Source organism: Austrofundulus limnaeus, unplaced genomic scaffold (genome assembly GCF_001266775.1).
Source record: "Austrofundulus limnaeus strain Quisiro unplaced genomic scaffold, Austrofundulus_limnaeus-1.0 Scaffold25, whole genome shotgun sequence".
NCBI classification, from domain to species: domain Eukaryota; kingdom Metazoa; phylum Chordata; class Actinopteri; order Cyprinodontiformes; family Rivulidae; genus Austrofundulus; species Austrofundulus limnaeus.
Genome location: NW_013952427.1, coordinates 2,743,583 through 2,754,993, shown reverse-complemented (window position 1 = coordinate 2,754,993; position 11,411 = coordinate 2,743,583). Strand labels below are relative to the sequence as shown.

The following is an 11,411-nucleotide window of genomic DNA, read 5'->3' as shown; positions in this document are numbered from 1 at the left end:
AAGTCTGGGTCCTCCGGAGGACCCGGCCTGTCGTTTTGGACACAGCCACTGTGTCCCTTTAAAAAAACACCTTGGTCACCTAGCTAAGTCTAGCGCTGCCCTTGGCGATATACCTTCATTCAAGGAATGTTTGGCCTTTAATTATTATAACTCCCAAGATCCGAAAGGTACTATACATTATTTTAGTCTATTTGTGATTTAAAAAATAATAAATATGTGTTAAATATTTCTGTATTTGTAAGTTTTTCGATGTTTGCATGTTTGTCATGGTAGAAAACAAAGGGTCACTTCTCTGTTTGACAGGTTTGCCCACAGGTAAAACACAACAGCTACACGTTTCAGCTGAGGTGGTTGGATGTGTTTTCAGGTGAGAGCATGGCATGGGGATGTTTTGTACAAGTTGAATAAAGACAGAGTTACAGTCTATTTGAAACTGGGTCATCTGATTTTGTTCCATTTTAAGTTTTTTTTTTTCTTTCTTTCTTGGTCATAATCGAGGTTATGGGAAAGTTGTTGATTTCTAAAACCAATTTATTTGACAAAAAGAAGAAATTTAATGTCGCGAGCAGATTCTCGCTGCGTGCCCTMCCCGCTTCAAGTGTTTTCCCTGAACTATTTCTCTCCCCCTTCTCTGTCATCCTACACTCTGCCCGCCCTCCTCCTCATTCTGTTGTGCAGAACGCAGTTACTAAGGCCTGGGTTGGTTTTACGTTTGCCAGGCCATACAGTAAAAACTCTCAAARGAACTCAACTACTAATAATCTTTTCAGTCTTCCAGGTAGATTTTATCATTGTTGCCATTTGAAAGTATATTTTGATATTGTTTATTTAGATATTATATTTTATTTATATTTATTGTACATTGTGTTTTTTATAATTTTATTTAAAGGTAGGCCTACTCATTGCAAAGTAGGAAATCAAACAAAAAATGGTTATCTTGAACTATATCACATGGTGCAGTTTGGATGAGTTTACTCCTGTATTCTTCCAAATATATTAATGTTATTCTGAAGTGTGGGTATGCACATGATGTAAATAAAAATTGCTGCTACTATGTCGGAAATCCATTTGACCCAAATGGCTACTTTTTCAACAAATATGAGCATAAATAAATACAAGTACATAAAATGTGTCATACTCATTGATTCCAAATGGTTCTTCCATAAATATCACCATTGTTGACCTATATTCAGTGACTTTGGCTCTGCCCAAAGGTAAACAGATGCACGTGATATTTGGCAGCTGTTTAACATTTGCYTTCAAATGTTTTATTTTAGGACAGAATTACAACTTATATGGAAAACAACTTGTGTGGGTTTTAAAATTTACTTAGTGGTTTTATTACCAGTCCTTAAGACATTGTAATACATTTAAATGAATGCTAAATTAAAAAAATAATAATAAAGTGAGAATTTTCAAATTATAGTAGAGAAAATAGGTAAGCAAATGAAAAAATACAAACTTAACTACACATGTGCAATAAGCCAATTTAACATTTGGTATTAAAAAAACTATTAAAGGTTATTCAGTTTAAGTTAGGAATGWTCCACCATGAGTTGTGCTGAAAGCAAAATAATGTTAAAGCTACACGTTTATAAAGTTGTTTGTAATAAACTGAACAAAACAAAAAGCAGACTCACCAACCAAACTATTAAATGATGTCAGCGGGCATGTCGTAACCCCCCCCTCTGCCAGCCTTCTTCAGCACACAGAGAAAGTGAGCGTCAAAAGAAAAAAAAGGGCGGACCAAAGCAATATCCTGTTCGTCTATTGGTTTATACCGCTGACAATCAACTACTTTCACTTTCCTATTGGCTAGCGTCTTTCGCATTTATCGTGCCATCTCGTCAAGCTGCTGCTGTGTAATAGCAGGTAACTTTCTTACGATAGCCTTCCGCTGGACGACCTAGTGCTCGGAAATACCATTCGCTTTAGAAAATACACGCATTCGGTGTGAGAATTACATATTTCGGTGTCTTCGAACACGGCAGGAGGTTAAAGTCGTATTTTCGATTTCTCTAAATAGAACCCGTTCTCTCCGTGGCTGTTTGAAATCGGACACCGCTGGCGTTGAGACCCCTCCGTTTTTTTCTTTTTCATAGCGGAGGGATACTCTGTTACGTCTGACAATGTGGACGGAGGTGGTGAAGATGTCTACGAGAAGAATGAAATCATCTCAGTTGTAACAACAACAAAAAAAAAGGGACGACGAGAGATTAGTTACTATAATAGATTTGTTTGCACTCAGACTTTGATACGTTGAAGCAAACACGTGGGCGCTGCGTGGAAAAAACGGGCTTTCCGGGACAAAAGAAAAAGACATCCACTGTGTTCTAATGCGTTTCATGCGCTGAGCTCGAAATTGTCTTGAAGTTTTATGTTTTTCCCCTCGCGAGTCTCTCCGCTTTTCTTTTTACCGCTGGATACCAGGCAGTTGGAGAGGAGAGGTAAAAACACCATCTTACACTTCACGTTTCAGTGGGGGGAAGCTGCATGAATTTAACCGGGTTTATTTTTGTATTTGATGCTTGCAATTGTAGAAAAGTTTTTTTTAAGGGGGGGAATGTGTGGTTAAAAAAAAACGGGGGATGTTAAGGTCTCTCTTTTTTTTTTTTTTGTCTGGTTTGAGGTGGCGAGCCAAGTGTGTGACGGTCTCCGGCAGGAAATTACTCCTTTGTTCTGAGAAAAGAGGGGGAAAAAAGACTAAATTAAGGTTGTTGTTGTCGGCTAACGAGCCTCGGTTTGTTTAACTAGCTCCAGTGAAAATATTAAACAGTATTGTGTGGAGCTAGCTACCATTTAAGCTAAAGTTCGCGCGTGCATTTTTCCATACGAACGTGAAACAAAGTTTCCATAAAAACCCCTCTTGGTAAGCACTCTTCAAATGGACGTGTCTGACCACCAGCTAGACTTATTTTATTGCACATTTGGCAGGAAATTCCTCCTGCTCCCACCCCCCACCGTCTCCCCTCATAATGCACGACTTGAACCCTAATAATAATCAGGTTTAAAAAATAAAAAGTCACAAAAATTGCTGCTAGAAGTTTGAATCCTTGCTGTTGATCTCCAGACGTCCTAGGTGATGTTTTACCCAGAGAAGGCATGATTAAAAGTTTTATTGTTTTTTTTTTATTTTGATCAGTCGATGTCAACATAGCTTATGAAAAAGACTTGGGATGGTGTTCAGAAGTAGTTTGGCTCTGGATGGGGCCTATCAAATGCACAGCTTATTCCTTGGTGTCCAGTAGTTTTCCTGGCATTGTTGTGGACTTGTTTAGCCCGAGTGTTTGTGCGTGTTTTTAGGATTGTTTTTGGTGAGTTGAATCAACAGTTTGTTATTGCATTTTGCTGGCACTTTTTTTCCTACTGCATTGTAACTATTCAGGACTTTAATGGACTATAATAAGCACAKAACTGCACTTACTATTTAAGCTTATTGTAATTTATAAAAATAATCATTCATAGTTGACATCTACACTTAAGCTGGCTTTTTTTTWAAATATCAGGAATTAAAGCTGTTTCTTAGGCTGGTGTAAAAGTAAGGCATTTCTTAGACCTGTGGTTTGTTTTCCTGGGGGTCTTTTTGTGCACAAGGACCTGTGTTTTCTGCTTTGTGTGGGGGTGACAAAGACCCCCTAATCTGCTTGCTTGAAATATTGATCCAGCAGTAGCTGAAGATGCCATTTTGTTTCATAAAGCCCCCCCTCCATGTGCTCTACTCAGTTTAACTCTTAGGTAGATTGTGTTGGAAGTTTAAAGTTTATTAATTATGTTTTCCTTCTTATTATAAGGTTTTAGAGACATGTTAGAGATATGTTGCGTATGTTTCACCAACTCCAGGGTTGAGTTAGATCAGTTTCACTTGAGGCTGCTCTGAAGTCATTAAAAAATTGTCACTTTTCCTGCAGAAATGAAAATGCCCCAGTTCACCAACACGTGCATCTTTCTAAAAACCTTGTTTTGGTTAGTTTCTAACTGCACCAGTAAACGCGACGTGCTCTCCTGAATGACAAAAGAGGCTGTAAAAGCACACCACCTGTTGGTGTCCAAGKGCCTCCATTCTTCCACTTGCTCCCATCAACATCAGTTCCCAAAGCTCACAGAACCGCTGCTCGGTTTCAGAGAGCGGCCTCGGGCTCAAGCTGCAATGCGAAGCCCGGAGTAAATCCAGCTTTCATGCTCACTGTGTCTTCTGACAAGCTTCTTTCTGAGTTGACATATGGTAATTTGTTAATGGCGTGTTTGCGTACAGTCATTAGCTCTGCCTTTCACCCCCATTTCCTAGGGCTAACAATAGTCCCAATTATGTCTGTAATTGTAAATGTATTACTTTTTCTTTTATGTAGCARTGATCGACTTATGGTTCTGTTAGTTGCCAGGGTTGCGTAAAATGAAAGACAATTCTTTTTAATGTCATTACTTGGTAGTGATTTGACTAGAGGCAGAGTATTCATCATCATTTCATGGCATGTCTTTGCTTGAATAGCGAAACGGTGTCTGAAGGAAAATAACATTTTTTAGAGTAAACCTGTCTATGATTTTGTTGTGTTCAGCAGCCCCGTGTTGTCTTGTTTTAATACATAATTCAAACTGAAAGTACTTTGATCTGAGTGATTTTGGCCAGCTGGCAATTGTTTTTCAACCTTTCAAATATGCATTAGTTGTAGATGAGCTACATGTATGTTTTCATTAACCGTTTGAACAAAAACGATTCATTCATTGGTTTAAAGAAAGCGCTGCAGCTCTGGTGTCTAATCAGCAAGACAGAACTTTTCTAACAAGAACCGTTTAATGTGTCAGGATGAAAGCTGGGATGTATCAAAGGTAGAGTAGTTTCAGTGATGTGTTAACATCGTGACACCTTTTTTTTAATTTTATTTTTGTAAATGGAACATGTGACTTCTCGTGCTTTTAAAAATCCTGTATTTGCAAATTTCTCTCGTAGGGTTTATTAGAAGCTGAAGGGTATGAACGAACAGCAGCAAAGAATGGCTGCAGTGGAAACGGACAAGGAACTCAGCGATCTCCTGGATTTCAGCGCGGTAAGAGAGTGGCAGAGCAGTCTGGGTGGTTCTGGGTGGAGAGAGAGTGCAATACAGGTCTGAGGGAGAGGGCAGCTCAAAGGTGGCGTTCTGGGACGGGGTGGGGGATAAAATGTAACTTTTTAAATCTGGTTCTAAGTCGACTGGTTACAGTATTGTCTGCATCGTCTCCAGATGTAGACTGAGGGAAAAGATTCTAGCATCCAGCGTCAAATATAAAACGTGAATCAGGAACAAGTGCAGGAAACAGTAGAAATAATTTCACCACTGTTTGATTTGTTAACTGGATCTTTAGGGAGCGTATAATCTGGGCTGAGCTGACAGCTTCTGCATTTGTTTTGTCATAATTTTGTCTTCAGGAAGGTATTTTCACATCGTTGCTCTCGGAGCGATCCTCCTGACATTATCTACAAAGTAGTTGGAGAACTTCTGCCCCGTTTTTTTTTTTTCCTTTTTTTTTTGTGTTTGATTTGTTGTGAATCCTTTTCCAGCTTAACACTGACATAAACCTCTCCTAGCCTCAGTGGAGATACGTTAGTCTTTTTGCCCAAACAAACTGAAAAGCAAATGTGGCTCCCCCCGGTTTTGTGTTATTAGCAGGCTTTTTCAACTGTTACGAGTATTTGTCAGAAGATGTGATGTTAAAAATATATTTTCTCAGATTTGAATTATTATTATTATTTTGTATACAAATAATTCAAATAATTTGTGCAACTGAGGCAGACTTTTTGTAGACCTCTGTTTTGTGWTTGGCACAGTGCAGCCAGTTGTTTTATGGTTTTGTGCTTAATTGAAAGTCCAGCCAATGACAGATTAAACATATCTTGCTGTGGGAGGAYGTTAGACGATAGTTTTTGTAAGAAGAACCCAAATTGATCAACTTTATTTGTATTATGGCATTGATCATTTGGTGAGGAACACAAACCAATTTCCTCCATGTTTACTTTCTTGCCGGTCATAGAAAAGCATCTGGCCTTGAACATGGAACAAAACATGTTTTGTAACGYGATAAATTTGTTTGAAGCAAATTGAGTGTTTAAAAAAACGGTCACRTTGGCGTTGTAGGTGTCTAAAACCCAGTTATATGCCATAGTGGCAAATTGCGTTATAGCGTCCTAGTTTAAAGGTGTTTTGTTTGTGCGTCAGATGTTTTAGTGTCGGTGAAAGATGCCACACAGCGGCTGTTGAGACCACACCATAACMTCGTGGTAAAGCCCACAGTGGCTTGGTGACATCAGTGTTAGTTGATGTACATACCACTGGTTTTAGGTATCTTAAGATGTTTGAAACGTTTAATTATGAAGTGCTTTGTTTAAGGAATAAATTAGCTTTGTGTTTGCAATAAGAAAATTATTTGAAAGGTTTTACTTTGAGCTTACCAATTGTATCTACATTTTTAAAAATCTAATTGTATCTTACTTTAGACTGACAGAACTCAAACGCCTGTAAGCAGTTTGTGTGAATGAGATGCATGTTGGTAGAAATGAAATGTGTGACATGTGCCTTCCTTGCCATGTTAGTTATATCTGTGTTTTTTCTTTTTTTTGTTGTTTTTTTTAGATGTTTGCACCCCCAGTAGCCAATGGAAAAAACAGGACAATGACCCTGGCCAGCACTCATTTCACTGCACCTGGTAAGAGTTTTTTTGGCTTCAAATTCAGTGTTTGGCTTTTGGGTTTTCAGTCCTGCATCATTGTGTCTCTGCTTTGCTTGTAAATGTGGCACATTAAATATATTACCTGTCGAGTTCACTGCCAAACCTGAGTGACAAAGGGCACATCTTCAGTCAAAACATATGTTGAAACAATTATGTGCAAGTGTTTACAAGGTTAATGCAACAGTGTTGGAATAAATTTTGTGCTATCTGCCTTTTAGACAGTTTCAGTTTTGTTTGTTCATGTTTTGAGATTTTACTGTTACCGTTTTATTGGTAACAACGGATGTTTTGATTAGTGGTGCTTAACTTGTTACGATGTTTAGTTTGAAAAAAGATCATACAAACATTGATATTTAGTAGTGACGCTGTAAAAGATGAGCTGCTAACAGCTTTCATTTGATCATTTTTCTGTATCAAAATGTTTTAATTTTTGTTTGTTTTTAACATAATTAAAAGTTTCAGTCAAAAGAACGTAGTTTTGTACTGCAGCTCATTTTTAGGCCTTTGCCTCACATTTTTGTAGTCTTCAAATGGCACTTAATAGAAAAGACACCCAGCCACATGAAAGCTTTGACTAAGTGTTTCCTTCTTTCTGGAAGTTATTAGTAATAAGGTGTTTTACTTTCGTTCTTCTTTAACTGTGCCAGCTCAGTGTGTGTTACTGAGGTTACACTTTTATACAGGTAATTCTGTGGTTGTTGAATCCGCTGTAGTTTCCATGCTGGGTCACAAGCCGGCAGTGTGATTTTTGTATATCAACAACATCCTATGTGTGCGACAGTCTCTTAAGCATGAAAATAATTACATTCAAAATGGTGAATAGGGCTGGTTATCATGGGCAATTCTCTAAATTGATTCAATTTTGATTCATAAGGTTCTGAATTGATTATTCATGATTCAAATCAATTTGGTTCTATCTGCTCTTAAATAATGAAAATTGTTCAACAGGATTGCAAAATACAAAYTCCCTTTATCTTTCCTCTTCATCATAAACAACAGTTTTTAAGGGCAAACTTGTAAATTGGACAGTTTAAAGATGAAACTAAACCGTCTCAAGTTTAATAGACTTATAATAAAAAAGAAACAGCAAGTGACAGTGTTGTTGGACGCATTCATGTTTAAAAATTAAGAATATTTTTTGATGAATGGGAAGTGATGGGGAATAAGGTTGCAGGAGAAGGGGTGGGCTATAAGTGTATTCTTCTATCCACTCCTTTTGAGCATACGAAGATYGTATATTTGTAATTTTTCTGTTATCTTCTGTTGTTGTGTTCAATAAAATCTATTTTAAAAATGATACAACTACATTTCATCAAGACGTTTCTTAAATTTAAAAAATAATATTTAACAAAACTGAATGATTTTGTTAGAACGTCGTCTTTCACACATTTCAAAATCTATAATTTTCCTTCATGGATCAATAAAGTATCATTCAGTCAGATGTTTACATACAGTAGTTTTGGTCCGAGCACCTGAAGGAGCCACTCGACACRTTCATTTTTCGCTACCACGTACTACGAGCGCAAATCTTCGCAAACAAAAGTTGCCATGGTTTCTGTTACCTTTTTAAGTTCCGAGGAGAGTCGGYGGGTAATGTTAGAGATTCCTTAAGGGCTCGACACACGGGAGGCAACGTCGCTTGCTCTCCATTCATTTCCTATGGAGCCTGTGCGGTGAGGCGACAATCGCTTGCCCTCCTCCAGCTAAGAGACCGGCGAAAATAGTGCATGTGAAATTTTGCGCTCGTACACGTAGACGTGCACATGCGAGCTTCCTACGCGACATATGAAAGTTGAAAAAGGTTAAACTTTCGTCGCTGTCGCTTAGCGTACAACCAATCAGCAAGGGTTTCATTGACTGACCAATGAGAGGAGAGTATACTACACACTGCAGTTAGCTAACACTTTCACCAAGTGATTACTAAAAAGCTTTGTGGAAATTTATTGGCACCAGGGTGAAGTTTATGGTAAGTTTTTCTCATAAAACTGTATCTTGATGTGAGTTTGTTTTTCAATATCATTAGTATCGCAAGATTTGTTTAGTTTACACGTCTGTAATGCACACCCCCTTTCAGAGTCAAGAACCAATTAAATTTCGTGAAGACAAGCGGCCTGAAAGAGCGCGATTCGCAACGCTGCGATCGCTATCGCGTCCCGTGTGTCGGGTTTCACCCTGGCTGCGATGACAGCCGTTAATCGCTGTAGTTTGTCGCTGCCCGTGTGTCGAGCCCTTAAGTTTTGTGTTATGTTTTGTTTTGCCCCAGACAACTTATCAGAAGCTAATGTTACCATTGAACGTCAACCAGATGTAAACATACAGCAAGCCAGAAGTGAGACAAAATATAGAATCACGCCTCAGCTTCATCACACACAAGACACCATGGGGAAAAATTGATTTTATGCCCTATGAATCAATTTTACCAAATTCAAATGAAATTGATCCAAGATCAATTAATTTTTTTTTTACCCAGCAGCCCTAATGGTGAATACATAGACATTTGTGTGGATCAGGGATGAGTTAGGGTTGCTCATGTGTTGAAATAGGCAAGCAGCACAAACAAAACTCTGCTATTCACCATTGGTACTGTGCTTATACTTGTGCAKAAAAACTATTGACTGCAGCCATCTGTACTGTGCACGAGTGATTTCACTCCTCCGTGTGGTGTTTCCCCAACACCCCCACTCTAAGACCTGAAGCTATTTTATAAAATGAGTTCTACGAAATGAGCGCACAGATAACTCCATTTTTATGGTTCCTCTGGCTGTTTATACAAAAACAATAGAGCCCATCACGTCCTGCGTAAACGTGAGCTTACAGAAATGAAGTGAGCTTTGTGGAACGTAGTACGTAGTACGTGGTAGCGAAAAATGAACGTGTCGAGTTGTAAATCAGAAAAAAAAACGTAACTCATTGATTGTGTGACGGCTGTCTCCACTGTATTATTTTTGGAACAACCTGAATAATTAACACAGTTTAGAGATTGTTTTTGTGGTTACCTATTTTTAAAAAAACTAAATGAAAGTTGCTATATTTCATCATTGATATTCTCTTCGTAATAAATCTGTTTGTTGATTAATCCCACAACTGGCTAGTCACACTATTATTGATCCAWGACACAGGCTCACTTTTTCACGTTGGCCTTTTCACTTCTGTTACTACCTAYTTTCAGGCTCTGCAACAAGACACCTTAGTCTGGGACTCATTGCGCCATCCGTTTACATYGCATTCTGGGAACTGGTAAATGGTCGTGACGTCATTTCCCAACAAACCATATGAAACTACATTCCAGTTAACCGACAGGCGATTGTATTGTTGCCGCTAACCTAGCTACAACACTGCTACAATGTAAACAATGACAAAAAGAGAGCTCTACTACGTACGTCTTGCAAATAAACCTTGATTTTAACACRTACAGCATTGCACAGAAAACACACTACTTGTGCGAGTGATTAAACATGCACAAAAAATTAAGAAAGATAATTAACAGTAAAAGTTAAGGAGTTAACTTTCTAAAGCTGCGATTAGCCGCCATCTTGAAATTGAAACTGGGGGCAGTTTCATTTCTTCCACTTTACGAGTGGAACATTATCACTGGAGGGGGCGTTCCAGTTTAAATCTACCAATGGGAACTGGGAAATTACCACTTCCCAGGACTACTGGAACGCAGCATTAAGCAAGGCAGCAAGGGTGGTCGAAGTCAGCCCACCCCTGATGCTCCTCTGTGCCAGAGAAGGCTCTTTTAGACAACAGTGCTGCTAAATAGGCGAACAGCCCRTACTGTGTTGACGCTCCCTGTAGAAGTTCAGAAGTCGCGGACAGAGACGCCCCTTTACTGTGTTCAAGTGCGCAAACAGTGTGAGCTTAACAGAGGCGTGAAAAAAGAAAACACATCAGCTCTGACGTGTTGCTGTAACTCAAGCTCCTGATGAGTTGAAGGACTCTTGCCCTTTTATTATATAGTAGTGATCAAAATATGATTTTTTAAAAGGTTTTAAGTTTCAAAATAATCTGTCTTACCACAGTTGTTTTAAGTTTCAAAATAATCTGTCTTACCACAGTTGTATAAGTGCTGCATAATTTTAGCCAGTCTTTGTGCCGAAAATTTTGAGTCGGCATTTACCGCTTGTCACTACCTCGCTCGGAGGCTCAGAGGCAGGGTGTCTCCGTCCTGTTTTCTGAATGGATGGAGGTGGTCAGAACACTTGTTAATAATGGTACGAGGCGTCTTCTGAAAGAGCCTAGAGTGTGACAGTGACCGGGGCGAAATGGTCAACATGCGACAACATAAACTAGTGCTGTGGCTCACTATTGCAATGAAGTGATGACATCTGGTCTGTGTGACCAAAAGGCTGTGTGATTTAACAACAAACAAATACAAAAAACTGATTTATTACCAAAGATAAATCAATGATGATGCTCAGCAACTTTTTTTTTAGTTTAAAACAATAGTTAAGCACAAAGAAAGTCTCTAAGCTGAGTTATTTCATCATGTTTTAAAGCTGAAATGAAGATGTCCGTCACACGTTTAATAGGATTGCATCAACACAGCTGAGTTCTGCTGCATGCCACTTTGGTTCTGTGAAGCGCTCTTAATTTCTGAAAGCTCATGTCTGTGCGGGATGTGGCCAACCCCATCTGTGATTTATGAATGGACTGAAGGCGCTTAAAGTCTGGTCTATGAGCTCATTTAGTGAAACCGTTTCATGAAAGAG

General features: G+C 38.7%; 1 protein-coding gene and 1 long non-coding RNA gene across 7 annotated transcripts in view; one reads left to right on the top strand and one right to left on the bottom strand.

The window, feature by feature from the left end:
- The window catches only part of LOC106515022 (uncharacterized), an 11,011-nt gene extending 9,227 nt beyond the window's left edge, over positions 1–1,784 (bottom strand). The window contains exon 1 of the long non-coding RNA XR_001309954.1: positions 1,641–1,784. This is a non-coding gene — a long non-coding RNA (uncharacterized LOC106515022). The remainder of the gene's footprint in view (positions 1–1,640) is intronic.
- Positions 1,785–2,111: 327 nt separating this feature from the next.
- The window catches only part of tcf3b (transcription factor 3b), a 33,351-nt gene continuing 24,051 nt past the window's right edge, over positions 2,112–11,411 (top strand). For 4 of the 6 annotated variants that reach the window (XM_014004619.1, XM_014004618.1, XM_014004617.1 and 1 more), the window contains exons 1-3: positions 2,113–2,447; positions 4,946–5,042; positions 6,603–6,675. In XM_014004619.1, coding sequence (XP_013860073.1) covers positions 4,968–5,042; positions 6,603–6,675 — 148 coding nt within the window. In that variant the 5' untranslated portion in view covers positions 2,113–2,447; positions 4,946–4,967. Of the gene's footprint in view, positions 2,448–4,945; positions 5,043–6,602; positions 6,676–11,411 lie in introns of all 6 variants that reach the window. The other 2 variants (XM_014004620.1, XM_014004621.1) reach the window with 2 other exon arrangements.